At 36.3% G+C, this 19,989-nt stretch overlaps 1 protein-coding gene across 1 annotated transcript in view; it reads left to right on the forward strand.

Annotated features, from left to right (window-relative positions):
* HDAC9 (histone deacetylase 9) overlaps window positions 1-19,989 on the forward strand; it is a 912,954-nt gene that overhangs the window by 511,949 nt on the left and 381,016 nt on the right. Inside the window, exons 8-10 of the mRNA XM_029929772.1 lie at window positions 5,893-6,024; window positions 9,242-9,357; window positions 19,710-19,832. Coding sequence (XP_029785632.1) covers window positions 5,893-6,024; window positions 9,242-9,357; window positions 19,710-19,832 — 371 coding nt within the window. The remainder of the gene's footprint in view (window positions 1-5,892; window positions 6,025-9,241; window positions 9,358-19,709; window positions 19,833-19,989) is intronic.

Below are 19,989 nucleotides of genomic sequence, written 5' to 3' on the forward strand. Positions count from 1 at the left end.
AGCATAGTAGGCATCATTCTTGGTAGATGGTATTTAAGACAAACTAAATAGAGTAGAAATTACAAAAAGGCAACTAAAAAAATCGAGAAAGATATGTAAAGTCAATTACCAACATAAAAGGATTTTAAATATACTTAGTAAAAGATCAGAAAAGGACCATTACCATTTTTGTTGTTTTTATAGGTAACATTGCAATATGCAAAGGCAGTAAACCAGGTGTAGCTCTCTATCCTTCTACTTCTCTTTTTATTTTATTTTAATATAAGTTTCGTAGTCTTACATAAAGGCTGCATTTAGCATTCATTAGTTCAACATCTATAGATTAAACAATTTTTTGTTGTGAGAGCCAGCCAGTTGAGCTAAGCACTCAATTCCACCCCCTTAATCATCTACCATGATGTGTGGTAGACATCATTACTATGTAATAAATGATAAAATGGTTCATGGAGATGAGACAACTCACGCATGGTTGCAATTATTACATGAAAAGTTAGGATTGAAATCTGAGTCTGGTCTTTTTGTGTTCAAGACCCATTTGCTTCTGCAAAAAATACTTTCCATGTCTGTATGTGTGTGTAAGTGTGCAAAAATGACACCTTCACACTCACATAAACCAAGCTGTAGTGAAATGGCGAGTCTGGGGCTTTGTCACTTACTATTGGAATCCTACTTTTTTAACCTGTGCTTCTGCTCCCTAGCTTTACTATTATTTCCCCATTATTTGTTCTCATACCCTGCCACACCAAAGTTCATTCTGCACCATGTATGAAAAGAAAGGTTTGAAATACATTTAGCTCATGAAGCATCTTGCAATGTTTTCTGTTTCCTTTTGTTACCATTTTAATTTCTTTTAAGTGAAAAGAACAAAGGGTTTTAGGTCTGTCCTCTTTATTTTAATAAAATAAATTTCATTTTCATTTAATTAATGATAATCAATTTTTTGTGCAAGGTTTTCTTCTCAGCAGACACATGCATTCAGATGGGCACACACACTGAAAAGCTTGCCTTCTGTTTCTGTGATTAATTGAGATGTAGAAAGTGATGGGTGTGGGGTAAAAATAGAAAGGCAATTAGTGCAGCTAGGCATGAAATACACTGAGATACCAGCAGAATGTCTCCCCAGTTAGTGATATCTTTCTGGGCTCTTGAGGATTAGCATCCCATTAGTAAGTCACTGGGATGGAATTCTTCAGCCTTTGGGGAGACCAGAGCATTAAAAATGGAATTAACTCTAACTGCAAACTGAGTCAGCACAATAGATCATTAATTCTACTCCTTGGGTATATATCATGCTGAGCTTTGGTGTGTGGGCTTCTGAAATATGAGGAGTGAGTTTATAAAGCATTGCAAGGACTAAATGATGGTTATCTATCATTTCATCCTCTATCCTCACCACTGAGATACTAATGTCTTTGGTGACTCTGGTGACTCAAAACCAGTACTGAAATACAGATGAAAGTTTTTACTAGAACTAATGGATATGGACCTTTATTTAGAAAAGTTTTACATTGTGTATGTTTTCTAATGTTTATTTTTTTAAGAGAATGAGAGAACATGTGGGTACATGTGCACAAGTGGATGGGGAGGGCGGGGAGGATAGAGGATCTGAAGTGGGCTTGAACCCATGAATCGTGAAATCATGACCTGAGCTAAAGTTGGACGCTTAACCATCTAAGCCACCCAGGAGCCCCAGTGTATTGTATATTTTGAAAAAATAAATTTATGTTGCACTTACAGAATATCAGTGTCTCCTAGTTTTTAAAAAGCTATGTCCTTGGGGTGCCTGGGTATCTCAAGCAGTTAAGCTTCTGACTTCAGCTCAGGTCATGATCTGAAGGTTCAGTCCCTGAGTACTAGTCCCACAAGCCCCAGGACCCCTATGGGGCTCTCTGCTATCAGCGAAGCCTGCTTCAGATTCTAAGTCTCCCTCTCTCTCTGCCCCTCCCTGACTTGCTCTGTTGCTTTCTCTTTCAAAACAGTAAATAAACTGTATAAAAAAACTAAGATAAAAACAAAAGACAGTGTCCTCAGCTGATTAAAATAAAAATATCACAATGCTTTAAGTAGTATCCTCCCAAAAATTGAGAATTACATTTTTCTGCATGAAGTTGACTTGTTTTGCTTTTTATAGAAACACCAAAATATTAAAAATGTTTTGAAATAAATTTCAAAGTATAAAAGTATATTGAAATGTTGATTATTTTCAAGTGACCTATAGTAATCCCTGATTTATGATAATCTTGTCTTTCTTTCTTATGCTTCTACATCTGCTGAGAATTTCTAACAGATAGTATTATCTCCTTTGATCACCTCAGTGTAGCACAGTCATTAAAAACTGCCATTTACTGATTCTTACCCCAGAATTTCTCACACATGGCAATACAGATATTTGAGTCCAGACAACTCTTTGTTGTAGGGGATGTCCTGTGTATTGTAGGATGTTTAGGAGCATCCCTGGCTCCTACCTACTAGGTTCCAAACAGGTGCACCCCATACTGACCATCAAAAATACCTCTAGATATTACCAGTGGTCCCATGGTGTTAACATCTTCCCTGACTGAGAAGGACTGGTTTATCTTTTACTGGACATGATTTCACTTAATTCTACAGTAACTTTGCAGAGTATGTGCAACTTTGTTAATCAGAGCCTTGGTAGGAAACAGAACATACACAATATTGGTCATAGACTTATCAAAGGAATACTTTACAACTGCTTAGGGATGTTGAGGTGCCCAGAAACTAGTGAGAAACCATTCCCACCCCTAGGGTTGAAAAAGCAAGGAGAGGAAATAATATTTCTGGAGCACAGGGAAAGGTGGAACCATGGAGCAGAAGCCTCTAGAGGAAGATGAAATCAGAAAGAAACAAAACTCTAGCCAGTGATGCAACACCTACTCAGAGAGAGCCTCCTCCTTAATCCTTTATCACTAACCAGTCCTACCAATAGATGAGCCCAAAGGAAATACAATCAGCAAAGGACTAGAGTGATGGACTCAGGCAAAGATGGAATATGGAATCCCTTGGGGAACATGGAGGGGGGAAAGAACAACTGTCCCCATTTTAACCTGAAAAACTGAGGTTTAAAGCTAATGTACTCCATGCCCATCTGGTAATATGTAGCTGATTTGCATAAATGAACTGACAGTCAGAGACTAGGAACTATTCAAGGTTATTGATTTTAGTAGCTGATAGATACAAGACCAGAACCTAATCCTCATTAGTAGTCTGGTGCTCACTTTTTTTGTGTTGACCTTTGAAAGAAATTTTAGAACTGTATATCCAGCCCACTCTGAAACAAACATAGAAATGAAAGCTATGTGCTGACCTGAAAAATCATTTTTCCCCCTGAAAAGCTTATGGAATTCTAGGTTTCATGTAGAATGTTTAAATGGCATATGCTGTTTTTCCAAGCTTTTGGCACATTTTTGTCTTGATTGCAGAAACTCAGCCTCAGCTGGTGTAATGTATTAGGAAAGAGAGAGAGGGGCTGGACTGAAAATCAGGAGAGTTAGGACCCAGTCCTGGCTCGGTCATTCCAAGATGTGCCACCCTTAGCAGTAGTAGCAATAATGAAAATTCCACAAACCTTTTCTTCCCTTGCATTCATGCAGACCTTCACAGTTGTTTTTAGGTATCTAATCAGATAGCCTTGACTCTAAAACAAAGGAAGGGTTAGATTTTCATGTTTCAGAACTGAAGAGTCAGGCTCTGAAAGAACTAGAATCTTATTCTCCCTGAAAACATAGTGCATTTCCTACTCCATCCTTTAAAGTGGTTGATCCATTGATATATTTACTCTGAAGAGCCAGTAGGTAGCATTTAATACTTAGATTTCATTAGGAAGGCATGTCTAGGTCAAAGTCTGAGAATCTGTGATTTGTGCCCTCAGCTTATAAGCAAGGCTACAGAGGAAGGGCAGTAAGAGTTAGTATATAGGTATTCCTCACTTCTTCCTTCCCAGGCTTCAGATGAATATAGTTATTAACTTATAGCTTTTTAGAGACAATAATTGGTGTTTTAAAGGAATTTAAAAATAAATATGTACAGGGAAACAAATCTAAGTGACTTAATACAATTTTATTTTCTCTCTTTAATTGTGGTTGAATCAGATGCTAGTAATTCAGATTCAGACTTCTCCACTAGGATAAAGTAGACTGACAACTCCTGGAAGGTCTGGAAGAACCTTAATCTTTTCTCCAAAGTGTGTACCTTTTTTGCCTCAAGGTGGGGGCCCCAGGAAGTGGTACCTATCAGGGCTGCCGACACTGCACTTCTTGTTCTCACTCCCTCTTCCATTTTCTCCTTTTGCAATATTTTCAAGACAACCATTTTCATCTGTTTAGGGTTTTAAGCCATAAAAATCAGGTGTACAACACAAAAAAATTAACTTGTTTTATTTTTCATAACTGAATATTTCTTTCAAGTTTCTACTTCACTAAGCTTGTTCCAAGTAAAGCTAGAAAGTAGGGGTTCCCCATCTAAGGTCAAGCTGCCGAGAAGGGAAAAAAAGAACAAGGACAAAATGAACATACAGATATTTGGAGTCTAAACATGAAAACAAATCAGTGAGAAAGAGGGATAAAGAAAGAAAAGATTCTAAGTTTTACTTTGATCCCTTTGCAGTCAGGCAAAAACATAACATCCTTCAAAGAAAACATTTTCACTCACCCAAAATTCTAGCTGCATGATACCATTGTATCTGATACAGATGATTAGTAATGCTTTGGGGAAAGGTTTATGATTGTTATGGTGTTCATACACAAGGAAAGGTGGAGGAGAAATATTTTGGTATTTGGAAGAATAGACTTGAGCTAGATTATCTAGGTACAGATCATGGTGTCATCCCTTTTTACCTCTGAGACCTTGGGCAAGTTACTTACCCTCTCTGTTTGTTGCCTCATTAATTAATCAAGATATAAATACAATCTGTCCCCTATCAATTTTTTCTTATGGCTAAACAAGTTAACAAAGTACTTACAACAGAAGTGGACATAGGAATCACTACATGAATGTTAGTTGTCACTGGAAACACTCTTTTCATTACTCACCATCAATGTCATCATCATTATCATGATCATCGCTGATTTGTACTAAATAGGGACTCAATCAAATTCTTCTAGAGTATAATTACATAGAAACCTAATAAATAATAACTAAATTAGAGAACATCACTATTTAGAATAATTTAACCAAAGAAATACTAATGTATTATGAATAATGTGCATTTGTACTTTGGGACATATAACCTAACTCAGAACTGTCAATTCTCAGCCTTGGCCACCCTTTGTTTCTACTTGACTGTATACTAAATGTGTAGAAAGTTTTTTCATGGTTATTCTACTTGGTTTGGTGTTAATATACCGAGTATATTTTCTCAGGATTTCAGGTTAGAAACCACCGACAAAGAAATATTCCAGGAATCAGAATTAGACATAAATTATATTCTGCAGAGGTGTCTTCTTATTACCAGAAGTCAGGCCAGAGTCTCTAAAATCACATTAGGGTACTGTTTTTGTGGTATTGTGTTTCACCCTTGAGAGAATCAAAAGAGCTGACAATGACGTACAATAAATCTTACTTTGACCCAAACATGTTTAATGATTAAACCTCCCAGCAATCCCAATTCTGTCAGGTAAAATAAGTAGAGAACTTATATTTTTACTCTTTTTTCACTTTATATTTAGAGAAGTAGAAAAGCATTTTGCACATTTCTTAAAATAATTACTATATTTGTCTGTTTTATTCATTTAGAGTTAATGCCTTATTTACATGGTTGGAATTTTAACTTGAGAGGAGAAGGAACCAAGAAAAGGGTGAGCCGTTTTTTATACACAGGAGCAACTGGCTCTCTATTTTTTAATTTTTATCTATTTTCTTTGTCTCAATCCCCAGCCTCTGAGCCCAACTTGAAGGTGCGGTCCAGGTTAAAACAGAAAGTGGCAGAGAGGAGAAGCAGCCCCTTACTCAGGCGGAAGGATGGAAATGTTGTCACTTCATTCAAGAAGCGAATGTTTGAGGTGACAGGTAATTGAGGACTGGGCAGACATACACTAAAAGATGCTGGTAGGAGGAATGAAAATAAATAGTTTAGAATAAATATGGCTGTTGCATATTAAAGTTATTTGAGTAGAAACATTTCTTGAAAGGAAACTATATTGAAAACTCTCAAGTAATTCAGTAAACCCTGCCATGCATTCACCAACTGTGTTAAATAGGAAATGAATGAAAAACAGAACTGTGTCAGTCTAGGCATAACTAGGGAATGCCAAAGCTCACCTTAATCTTTTCAGAAACAGGCAGTCCATTTTAGGAATGCCAACCAGAAGAATATAACTTTTAATGAAATTTGATCAGAAATGAGCAGAGGGAGGTCCAAGAAGAACACTTCCCCCATACTCACACATGAATGTACAAAATACATCTGGGAAAATTAAACTATGTGGAACAGCAAAACCTTGACTTTTCAACAAATTTACAGAACTCATAAATGACTTTATGTGTTTACTAGTGAACTGGGACTCATGGCAGGAGGTGGATATATTGCCTTTTAGGAAGGGAAAGAAACTGTCATTTTCACTAGTCTCAAATGGAAGAGTTCTTATTTTTTTAGCTGCCTGGTTAGTGGTGGGGTGAACAGGTTAGGAAATTCAACCTGATGTCTTACAAAGCTTTCTAGTCCCAATTGTACCTGGTCTGAAATTAGAGAGGGCCTAGGGTTATGAGAACCAAAAAGGGTAGCCAGAATAATAGTATGGACTACTGTTTATTGAGTACCTACTTGGAGCTATGCATTGTATCTGGTCATTTCCTACAGTTGCATCAATAAAGAAGTTGTCATTTGCAGCCATTTTTTTTCGACAGTTATATCAATCTAGTCAGTTGCTATTGTTCCTCCAAGATCAGATCTTATCCTTAGTGGGTAAGGATAATAATTTTTAAAAATGACTTGTTTTCTGTATCTCCTGTGGCCATCCTAGTGTATAGTCTGGGGAGACAATGGGGAAAAGATTATGGAGGTGGAAAATAAAGAATACTAACATGACTTGGTAGTTTGACAGGTTATTTAGGAAAACAAAAAAAGATATGCAATCTCCTATGCAATCCTGATAGATTAATATGTTTATCTGAATAAAGTATTATTGGAAATTTTTTCCTTGACAGTTAGGAAATATTAAATAAATAAATAATTATTTTACTAAAGTTTATATTTATTTTTAATATCAAATATAATCACTAATTTGGACCAGTTCTAAATTCAGAGCTACAGACTTTCTTTTTCAAAACATATATTTGTACTTAAGTAAATAAAAATATTAATTAAGTTTTTATAGTAAAGGTACTTGGTGGGTTTGAGGTGTTGGGGAGTGAATCTGTGTTAGTGAATGTAAAGAAGATGAACATACCATTGTCTAATGCAATGTAGATGTAAATGATTTTTCTAATTAGAGAAAATATGCTCCCTTATAACAGGAAAACTTGAAGAAACTAGAAAACCATATACTTTGCTTTGCTTTTTTTGTTTGTTTTTGCTTTAGAATCTAATTATCTAAGATAAGATTTATTTATCCCAATATTCTTTTCTATTTATGATCTTCTCTTGATCATAATTTTCTCCCCACAGTCACTTGCCATATAGCAGCAGAATTTTGTTCAATGCCAATCTGGGTAATGATTAATTCTAATGTAAAGGAGCCACGATTTGCTGGAGTTTTACTCAAGTTTCTTTCATTTTTTTTTTTTGAAACGCCATATTTTTCTCTCCTTAATTTTGTGAGATAATGACTCCCGCTTTCATCTGAGGAAATAATGTGTATTCAAAGAGAGACTTGTATGTTTATTAGATACACATTTCTGGTCAATGATCTAGGACTTGTAGACACTTTGGTAAATTTTTTTAAACTAGTATGTTGTACTTATTCTAAATATCTTTGGGGAATCTGAACTACCAGACAGACAGACAACTTTATTAACTTGTCCTCCTCCCCCTTTCTCTCTGCCAGCGTCCATGTAACTTGGATGAGCTGTGTTTGGATCTTAATACTAATTACTTTTACTATCTAGGCAGAGACCATCATAGCATCTTAGCAGTTAAATTGCTGTTCATCTCACACCTCTATGTCTTTCTCCCCCCCTTCACAGGTTCAAGTACATGCTGTTTCCAAACCTGCTCCCTCTTTCCTCCCAATAGTTGACAGGGGAACCACATGCCATCTTCCCTTCCTCTTATTTTTTTACATCTTCCTCTTTCTTAAATTCCAGAATTTTATGCCCCCTTTTCCACCAAAGCCATGTTATTTTAAAATTCTAAGCCTTGACACATCCCCATGCCTGGGATGCCTTCCCCTTCACTCCTTCCTTCTCCATTGCCCTCATTTCATGAACCACTTCTGTTCACCCTCCAGTTGCAATATCATTTATTTTCTGAGACGTTCTCAGTGTTTCCAAAAAATCAGTCACTGCCTCCCCTTCCAGAGCTCATCCAGGGCAATGTAGAATCCTGTAGCAGCATTCGGTTGCTGCCTTGAGTTCTAGTGCACATGGCAGTGATTTCTAGATAAGGAAATACTTCAGTCTGAATATCACACACAAAGATACAAATAATTTAATTTTAAAATAACAAGGCAGATGTAAGAAAATAACTTTCTGGGTTTTTTTGTTTTAAATACAGGATATGAAAATGAGACATTAATGAGAAAACAGTAGTTAGTCACACAGAAAGAGTTATGAGTCAAGGGGAGAAGAAGCTTCTTGAAGTATTTTTAATGTATACTTTTCTCATTAAAAGAACAACAAATTAGAAAGAATCAAAGATAAAGAGTTTTTTATAAAAATGTAATCAGACTGTAGGCAAAAATATATAGACAGTAAGGCAGTGAGAAAGATGTGTTTAAGAATTTACACCAAAAGGCCTTCTTTATTTTTTTTCTATCAAAAACTTTTATAATATTCTCTAAGTGGATATCCTTGCTTTTCTAGAAACTATTAAGTACTGGGTTGTATTTGTAAAAGTGAAAACAAAGGAAAAAAGTGGTATGAAAATTCAGAAATGTTTCAAAAGTTTTCACAGTTGTTTTTTTTTTTTTGTTTGTTTTTTTGTTTTTTTTTTTTTTATGTAATGAAATGGTGCTTGTCATTCCCATAGGGAAGGAAGAGTGTTCTGCTATATGTTACTTAGAGTATAACTAAAGATCACCTTTGTATGTTTGTCATAAATCTGTTTGTGCTTCACGATGTTTTTCAGAGTCCTCAGTCAGTAGCAGCTCTCCAGGGTCTGGCCCCAGCTCACCAAACAATGGGCCAACTGGTAATGTTACTGAAAATGAGACTTCAGTTTTGCCACCTACTCCTCATGCTGAGGTAAGGCTCTTATTATTTTGGTTCTTTTAAAAATTAGATTCTTGATGAGCCTTGGAGAATGAAGTGAGATTTCTGAACTGAAGTTTAAATCCACCTGTTCTGTTATGTTTCTATAGGCTTATAATATATGGATTTGAATAAACTTGATCTTATTTACAAAGTTTGGGTGAAAATCACGGTTGGAAAATATTGAAATGTAATCCTCAAAAAAACCTCTTAGTGATTCTGAGTGTACACTGCCCAGCAGTTGTGCAGCTCAGTAATATTATGTTGGCAGTGACCCATAAATAAATAAAAACAACTTCATGCAAATCTCTCAGTAGAACAGCCTATCAAAGTCTGTTTTATCCATTTGCCCTGGCAAGTGATGAAAAAAGGAGTTTTACAGATGAGGAACATAGGGCTCCACTGAGCAAACATTTACTGAGGACCTACTAAGTGCCAGTCATTTTTCCTGGAACTGGGAATATAAAGATGAATAAGATAGGAACTCTGCTTTTGGAGAATGAAATATGAAAGGAAATTGATCTGAATTTATGCAGTCAACCCTAATAACATTTTTTCAACACATAATTTATTGAAACCAATGATGTAAGAAGAGAGGAAAATAAATTTGTCAGTCAACAAGAATTTTTCTAGGTAGTTTTGGCATCATGCTGAGCAAAGGCAACTGTCTGTAAATAGCCATTCTTAGGGAACCAGATGTTTTGAAGACACCATTATTTTTTTAAAGTTTATTTATTTATTTTGAGAGGAAGAGAGAGAGAGAGAGAGCACACACAAGCAGGGGAGGGGCAGAGAGAGAAGAGAGGGAGAGAATCCAAACCAGGCTCTGCACCATCAAAGCAAAACCCTACATGGGGCCCCAATTCACTAACTTTAAGATGTGAGATCATGACCTGATCTGAAATCAAGCATCTGGCACTTAACCAACTAAACCATCCAGAGGCCCCTGAAGACCCCATCAATTGACTGAAGCGTTTGATTTTTCTTTTCTGTCTTTATAATTCCTCCTTACCATAAATTGCTCTATGCAGAGAAGGCTTTTACAATAACTTCTCATATGTAACTGTTACATGCTTCTTCCCTTGTATTTTATAACAGTCATGGTAACTGAAGGCTGAAAGAGGCTGGTCAAGTATCTGATTCTTGGATCATATAGCTTCCTGATGTGTGATTATCAAACTTCCACTGAAACGCTTAATAGGAAACTCCCTTTGCTATTTCCTGAGATGACCCAGTTGATTTCGGATAGTTAGCTTGACTGATAGAAATGTCTTCTGTACATTATGCCAAAATTGTGTCTCTGTAAATTTCATACACCACAGCACACACACATATACTTATAACACAATATTTATAAATTATAAAATTATCAGGCTACAATATAATCAAAGGCAGAAAACCAGAGGTTATTCCTGATAAGCAAAGGATTAAAACCAGTAAAGTCACGTTTGCTCTGGGGACATTTGTGTACTTCAGTTTTCAGTTCTGGTTTTTAGGGCCTCACAAAACTCATGAGATAGAACGCAAAGCTCAGTACTGACCAAGAAGGAGAATCTAACATGAAACATTAAGCTGGAATTTCCAAAGTCCATATCTACGCTATATTGGTGAGTCCCTCCCCTCCTCCCCCAGGAGAGTCTGGATTACAGACCAGAACAGGGACAGAATTTCTCCCTGAAAAGTTTTCACCAGAAGCTAGTCCTTCAATGGAGCTGTAGCCCAGATTTACATAACTTCAAAGTGTTAATTTGGTTTAAAGTGCCCCAGATTTGTTAGGGTCCCTTGTTCTCTGGAAAACTAAATATAAATCTCTCTAGAGGAATATGCCTGCATTCTAGATTTCAAAAATTTCCCTCAATTTTCCAAGGAAGATGGGAAGAAGAGATAGATGCTCTTTTGCTTATGATCATCTGAAAGCTATTTGAAGAATAACAACTCAGGCTTTGACATTATCTCCAGATCCTTCCTGTGTCTCACCATCCTGCTGTCTCTCTTTCTCTTTTTCATTATCCTTTCTAAAACATGACACCAGATAAAATAAGTTCTTATCATAGATCTAAGTGGGATTCTTGAACTATTGGCTAAGGTATTATATTTATTGGTGCAGTTATATCTTACCAATATTGATTGGTAAGTTTTCTGTGGCCCTTTAATCAGTTTCCAGGAAAAGAACTTGATCACAGACATTTCTAAAAAACTATAGATTTTCATTTCCTTTCAATTTGAGGAATGTGATTCTCCCTATCAGTGGAAGCACTAAAGGGTCTTGATTCTAGATCGGCTCTGGATGAACTTTGTGCCCCTCAAAAAAGCAGCGGCACACTACTACATTCAACAGCATGTGTGATTCTTAGAAATTCATTGTTAGTGCTAGAAAGTGCAGAAGACCCCTTTCAATGTGAGAGTATTTGATTAGGTTCAGAAACAACAGTGCAATATCTTGATCAGGAAAGCATATGCAGTGCAAGTGTATTTTACACAGATTAATGGTGTGATGAACACACAATTTAACATGATGGTCATTTCTCTAGAGGAGGGAAGGTGGGAAGTATGAGGAGAGACATGGTTTGTTACTAAAGAGGAAAATACATATGTTCTCTCAGTATGTGTGTGTATATATATATATATATATATATATATATATATATAAATACACACACACACACACACACACGCACACACACATATATATATATATATCAGTATATATATATATACTTAGCACAACATAAAAGAACAACCAAAAAATGTATAATTGTGGATTGGAAATAAATGGAAAATTTCAGTGAGATTTTTCTCTTCACTTCAAACTTTTTATTACCTGTTAAATTGAGAGTCCCAAATTATGTGACCCTATATTTAAATTTCAAAATATATACATTGAAGAATGAAAATTAAACTTGTTTATATTGTCTTAATCTATTCTATATTCCTAAAACCTTTGTTGTCACAAATATATGTATAGATTACCCTCGCTTTTCAGCTACTTATAGAACATAATCTGTTACTACAAGCCTTTCCATCCACCCCCACCATTAAAAAAAAAAACAAAAACAGAAGGAAATGTGATTTAATGGAGTTTGAAAGAGTAGAGGTTTTTATTCAGGTCAGTGACAGGACATTCACCTCCAAAGCTGGAAAGACTAGTTCAAAAGCAAGCAGTGACTTACTTCATAATGAATTAATTGTGTGCCTGAACTATGATCCAAAAGGCCAGGTGGGCAGACCTTTATGCACTGATGGGTAGCCTCTCTGTAGCCCAAAACAAAAAATTCAACCCTGATGGCTAACATGTGGTTTTCTGCTGTGTTGTACTTACAGAGGTCTGTAACATAATTCATACTGGAGAGGTAAAGAGACAGCAGAATTCAGATGGAAACTCTCCACAAATTAATATCCTAGCTCTGTTATGCAAAATGCTTCCACCTACAGTAGAAAAAGAGGAGAACAAGGATTCTCAGCAATTCTTTATTAACAGTCATTTTGGATTTAGTATGATTTTTACTGATATCTTCCAAGATTAACAACAGTATATAATTTCATATCAACAGAAATATTTTTGAGGTATGAAAAATATACATCAACTACACTTTGAAAAGCCAAGCCAGTTGCTTGGTTCACCATACAAAATAGGCTTATTCTACCATCTTTGGTTAAACAGCACCGATGAGTTTTCATTTTAAAATAGTTCAACGGTGTACATTTGAATGAACTCTTTATTCTGTGACCTGTAAGTATAAAAGCATGTCACCTAATTCTTTCACAGATCATGTAAATAATCGAGTTTCTATTCCCTTATTACTGCTTAGAAAATAGGAAAGTAAGGCTGTATCTCCAGCTGATCTTGAGGCTTAGGCAAAAAAAAAAAATTTGTCTTATAATTCACACGTCCTGCATAATTGAGATGGAAGTTAAGACAGAGGTAGGAGGAGAATTTACTCATAAGTCCCCACTAAGGAAACAACACAGCCAATTCAAATGTATGGCTCTTCCATTTGACAGGCTCCACAGGAACCTGGCTCCAAAACCGACTACTTTGTCATCATTGCTTAAGTCGCTAAACTTGCCCTGACCTCAGATTCTTTATCTGGTGAAAGGTAGTAAGTAATGCCTCCTCCAAACTTTGCTGTGAGGAATCAATGTTAGGGAGGTGGGTGGTGAATTGTGAAGTGTGAAACGAGTTCATTTTTTGTTGTTGTTATCAGTACTGCCTCCTAGTAGGGAAAACTCATTAGCATGTTTGTCTCCAAGCCAGCAAATCACGAGTGAGAGTGAGTCTCCATCTGCTCTGACCACTTCTGTTCCGTTTCTTCTATTTCTTGCATACGCTCCCTCCTGAACTCGCTCGTTGGAGCTACTTGTTTTACTCATTTGTAAACTTGGTTGGGGAGCTGAAACCTCAGGAGTTTCTATTTCCAGCTCTAGTCAGAAATGTCTTTACCTATCTAGTTATTTTATTGTTAATACTGTGGGCCTGTGGGTTCAAATGTTTCCGTGAATATCAACACCATTATTTTAGAGTCCGTCGATTTATTTGATAGCTCTGGTAACAGGAGCCAAGCAGCTGGCTTATTTCTTTTCGAACATCAGTGTCTGGCTCTGCTGTGCTATTTTTTAAATAATTTTTTTCCAGCAGATTCAAACGATTTTTTAAAAAGGACTCTAATAATAAGGTTGAGTACTCTAAAATCATCTGAAATGTCACTTGTTGTGTTTGCCCCAATCTCACACGACTCCTCTGCCTATGTTTCATCATGGTTGTTGTGACATTTGCTGTAAATGTTATGCTTCCTCCTGAGTGGGTGCAGGGGTATGATTTTAGATGGTAGAAAATAACACACTTTCCCCCATCTTTGGGGAAAAGAGGCTGCTGTGACAAAAGAATCACTTAGTAGGAATAACATGAGTCCATATTGTAAAGCAAGACCTTTAATGAGACTTTCAGCAGTGCCTTTAAAATGCAAAGGCAGCCTAGCTGATTGATAATTTTTTTTGTCTCCAAATCATTTTATAGTAATACATTCTTGGATGTTCAGTAAAAATAAAAGCTTAGAGATTTAGATTTCTAAAAAAATTTCTTTATCACATGGAGATTTTAATTTTCTATCAACTATCTGAAAGGACAAGAGAAAATAAATACTATTGAAAAAATTACTATGAAAACTACAAGTAAGTATTAAATGATTAAGATATGTATGCATATGTATACATATCTGGGGTTTTTTTGATGTTATTTTCTTTTTTTTTTATTTTTTTGTTTCTTTGTTTGCTTGTTTGTTTTGAAAAAGAGAGCACAAGCAAAAGAGGGGCAGAGAGAGAAAGGGAGAGAGAGAGAGAGAGAGAAAGGGAGAGAGAGAGAGAGAGAGACAGATAATCCAGAGCAGGCTCCACACTGTCAGCATGGAGCCCAATGAGGGGCTCAAACTCACTAACCCTGAGATTATTAACTCAGCCGAAATCGAGTCAGGTGCTTAACTGACTGATCCACCCAGGCACCCCATCCTTTTTAATGTGACTCTCTTCTTTTGGGGATCTGGGACCTTTTAAAGCTTAAGCAGACTGAGGTTTACAAGCATGTCTTCCTGAAAGCCATTCTATTGCACATAGATATTACCAGATCATGTTAGTCAGAGATACTGCTGTCTCATGCCAAAGTATCTGATGTCCAAGGAAAATGGGCAGCTGCCCTGTCATGAGCCAGTGACTGGTGGGGCTCCAATTGTAAGATACTGGGGCCACACTTCTTTTTACCAATCCAGACTGCTTCTCTCCAAGACTCTGTAGGTACATATAGTCTTTATCTGATACTCATATATATTGTAGGTAATTTTGACCATGTAGTAAATTTAAAATTCTCTAGGAGCTTCTTATAAAGGTAGGTGGATTATTTACATAACTACTGTTCTATCAAAGATCATCTGTTAACTTTTTCATCTTAAGTGTGGGAAAAATATCCCCCTTCTTTCCTCCCTTCCTCCATTCCTCCATTCATTTCATTCTCTTTCCATTCCTTCCTTTCTCCCTCCTGCTTTCCTTCCTTCCTTCTTTCCTTCCTTCCTTCCTTCTTTCTCTCCTTTCTTCCTTCCTTCTTCTGTTTCTCCTATCCCCACCCCATTCTCCTTGCCCCCATAGGCAGTCATTCTCTCCTGTATTTTTTGTTTGCATGGGCTCTTATATGCATTTTCTGCTTTATGCCCAAAAATGCTAGTGAGTAGTAATAGTGTGGTGTTATTAACCTGATTCCATTTTTTGTTTTTATTACTAAGTATATGTTCTTAGATCTAATCATGTAGTTATGGATGTATATACCTAATAGTTTGCTTTTAATCACTGTAACAATCCCTGCTGGCCAGCGCTCCATTTTACCTACCTGTTCCCCAGTTGGATGCCCCAGTGAACTCCAGTTCTTACCCACCACCAAAACCTGCTTCAATATACTTCATGCTTCAGTGGACATCATCCTAAATGATGATAAGTGAGAGCTTATTGAGAGAATTTCTTGAAGATGTAATTCCCAGAAGAAGAATTTAGGGGTCACAGCATATAGTATAATTATTTTAGTTTATTTTTCTGAATTACTCACCAGAATTGCGATACCAGTATACAGTCCTACCAGCAATGTGTGATGGTTTTTACCTGTCTCAATCCCTATGACATTTTGAGATTTTGTATGTTTCTAATTTTTGTCCATGTTCCTTTTGTAAGAGATTTTGAGTCTTTTCGTTGAAACTAACAGGTTGCTGATTTCATTGGCAAAATTAATAGCTCTACTGAGACATAATTTTTCGGTGTATTTTATTCACCTGAACTGCCAAGATTTTCCACAAGATAGGCTTCCAGTTGCTATGATGGTGAGAAAAAATTTTGAAGGTCATTATTAAGATGTGAGCAGGCCTTCCCTGCTTCAACACCTGACTCAGTCGTATCCCTCTTCTCAACATCATGCTCTTTCCAGTGAAAGGCTACTAGCTACCTAGCAAAGCCTGGTATAAAACTGACATCCTTCTCTGTGCCAGTGAAGTAATTTAACCCTACCCTAATTATTGTAGTTATCTCAGGCCATTCGTTTTCTACTTGTCTATGCACTTACCTAGCATAGCAACTTGTGTGGCATAGGACATCTTTGTACATCTACCATCCAATTCCACACTGTTCATCTAACTGAATTGTTACCTATTAATTGTTTTGTGAATATTAAAAGATGTTCACTTATACATTTAATATTTCCATTTTATCTGACTACAGCAATAGTTCCTGGTTCTGAATATTTTTTAAATTAAAACCATCTTCCCCATGTTCTAAGATGAAAAATGGCATTTTAGCATAACTCTGATTTAAGGGCTGGGTCAGATTCAGAATTGCTTCCGGGAAAAATCATGGCTTTACCTGAAAATGCTTGTGATCTCACCACAATGCTAAGGTGAGGTAACTAACGGCCTTCTAAGAACACTGGTTAGGAACCTTCACTGCCTCAGTGAATTGGTAACTCTCACCACCTCTTCGGCTGCTTTCAAGTGTGTCTGCACTCTTTTAGCAGTGGAGATAGAATACAACTCTAGGATCTTCCTAAGAAACGCTAACCTGGAACAGATAGACTGTGTTGATCCAAAAAGCTGTAGTGAGGAAAGTTATATTTAAAGAAGATAGTTTGAGGAAAACATTTTCCAGGTCTGTGAAGACATTTGTGATTCTGGTCATTTCGTGTAAATGCTGTGCCTGATACCTTATCAGTAATTATAGGAAATGAACGAAGCAATCTCCAAATCCCTCAAGTTCTGTGGTACGTGGCTCTACCAGTCAGTCTGTGCAAAGGACCAGCTCTGTGCCAGGGATCGTGCGGGACTCAGGACTTCCTGGTTTCCTCAGGAATGGTCTCCGTGACCTGAAAATCCTCCTGACGTCCATAAAGTCATCAGGGCTTTCACTTTCTTCTCATGCCCAGGTCAGCTGGTTGCCAGTTGCACACATTTATTCTTTTCCACCAGGTTTTGCTTCCTCTCTTTTCTGAAGCTTCCCCCATGCCCGTACTTTTTTTACGGTCCCCATATCCTTCAGTAATGGTGGCCCAGTGGGGTGTAGCTTCTAAAGCAGTACCTGACAACAAATTATATAGCCTTGATCAGTTTAAAAGTTACATTCCTGATCTCACTGGGAACCAGAATTCAGAAAAATCACTCCATTTTTTTTTTATCCATAACTGAAGCATAATGATACCTGCAGAGTACCTAGAAAGAATCATTTAATGTCCAAAAAGTCCCTAGCTCAGAGACTGGCACATGTTAGGTGCTGAAAATCAGTACACTGTCATGAGAAATGGAGCCACTCACTTTTGACATGAAATTTCCGGAGTTTGATCCCACAGTAAGAATATTCCCAACTGTCTTCACTTTAGTCAAAGCCCATGTGAGCATCTTGTCTGCTCCTGCCATTATTACATCCAAGAAGAAATATTTTTCTTACTTTAGTATAGGTTTGCATCCTGGGATGAGGTGGGAAGCTATCACAGAAGTTTGTTCTGGGAAACAAATATGAACTCTTTAGTGAGGCCTGTCGTATCTCTGGTTCCATTCCCACGGTGCCTGTCAACTCTCAGTTGTGATATAAACAGATATAACCTGGAATGCATATTGTACATGATTTAAAGTGCTTACTTTTCCACATTTATTTCTCTTCTATGAAAACAGATAAGTGAATGAAATATCATTTTATTATAAATTACTACTTGTAGCTCATAAGCCAGTTAAAATATTTTTATTTCCTCACACATTCTTTTTGTTCTTATTCAAACATATATTCCAAACTAAAAATTAATGTTAAAACCATATTAATGTAAGCAAAATAAAATCTTGCCTTTTAATTAGAGCAAGTATGAAACTGCTACTTAGAGCTCCTAAGGTAAAAATTGCAATATCACACATTGTAATGATCGATTCTTTTCCTGCTGTGGCATTTTAGACAACTTTAATTTTGTAAAGGGATGCATATTAAAGCAATGTGATGTTAAAAGTTTCAATATACCCCTTGATTTTCATGCACAAATATCTGACTTGTCCTTTTGAGCAAAAAATAAAATCTGAGTTAGCTTGGAATTCCTGGTTACAGTGAAAAAAACCTCCACATTTAACCTTCTGCTCTTATTATGTTAAGGCTAAGACTCATCTCTAAACAAACCTATGACTGAGGTGATGTTTTGGAATAACATCCTGTGTTTTGGTGGTGCATCACTCTTCAGTGACATTCTGAGGTTGCATTGTATTAGCACATGATATTTTCTCCAGTTAATTGATATCCCAGGTTTGTCCAGGGGAAAATCTACTGCTCCCCCAAACATGCTTGACAAGTTATTATATTTACTTTAGTCAAAGCCCGTGTGTGCAATATCCCTCTTGGAGGTGGTCTATTATTGGAGTCCCATATGCTTTTTGTTTGGGAAGAAAGCAGTCACTGTGTCATACTGTTACATGGAGTATTCTTTTTCAGGGATGTTGTTCCCTTGGGGACCATATCAGGCCAGAGTTCCTTAGTCTAATAAGACCTTTGTAACTCTTATTGTATAAGAGTTCTGGGAGGGAAGCAAGAGTTAAACAGAAAATGTAATTCAAGCAACCATATTGGGCCACATGTGGGAAAACGTGACTCTTAGTATTGGATTAAAAAAAGGTATTTGTTGTAAAAAGGACTGTGATGCCAAAACATTCAAGGTATTTTCAGTGTAAATGAAGTCTATTGTGGTACAGGGAACTTGTAATATTTTAACATTTACCTTAGCTTCTGAATATGAATGATCTAAACATACATCACACAGAGTTGTCAGTTCATTTATTTTATATTAAAAACAAACATTATTAATTATAGAAGTCCTATATGGTGATTTTTAACCTAAGATCTTCTTGTGTGACTTTTCTCATCAGTAAAAGGCTGTTTAATCCATAAAAGATAATGATTGTAGCAAAAAATGCACTCATAAGAATTACTCAATTTAATTGTTACACTTCACCAGTTGATGACAGACACACTGATTATGGTCCATAAAGATATAATTTTGAAAATGAATTTTGCAAAATGAACATAGAAGCCCTTCATACTTTGTGATGATTTCTAATGAAGACAATTGTAATTTGCACAAAATAACTTTGGGATACAGAAATCATAAAATAAACAATTAAAGTACTTGACTATTTTGATTAATCATGATAATACAAAATCTATTTTCCTAAATGTGAACATTTTACAGTAAAATTTATGATATAATAATGTTTGAGACTCCCTTTTCTTTTTCTTTTTTTCTTTTTCTTTTTCTTTTTTTTCTTTTTCTTTTTTTTTTTTTTTTTTTGGTTTGTTAACAGCAAATGGTTTCTCAGCAACGCATTCTAATTCATGAAGATTCCATGAACCTGCTAAGTCTTTATACCTCTCCCTCTTTGCCCAACATTACCTTGGGACTTCCAGCAGTGCCAACCCAGCTCAATGTAAGTCATTACACAGCAGCCCAAGTGATATTTTCATAGTGGAGCTCTCTTTCATTTCTTGTATATTTAAACTTCAGGGAAACTTGGTAGAGTTCATTTCTCGTAGAATTCATTCACTTCACTCTGAGTTGTCCAGAGACATTCAGTTTAATTTCAA

Source organism: Suricata suricatta, chromosome 2, assembly GCF_006229205.1.
Source record: "Suricata suricatta isolate VVHF042 chromosome 2, meerkat_22Aug2017_6uvM2_HiC, whole genome shotgun sequence".
Classification (NCBI taxonomy): Eukaryota; Metazoa; Chordata; class Mammalia; order Carnivora; family Herpestidae; genus Suricata; species Suricata suricatta.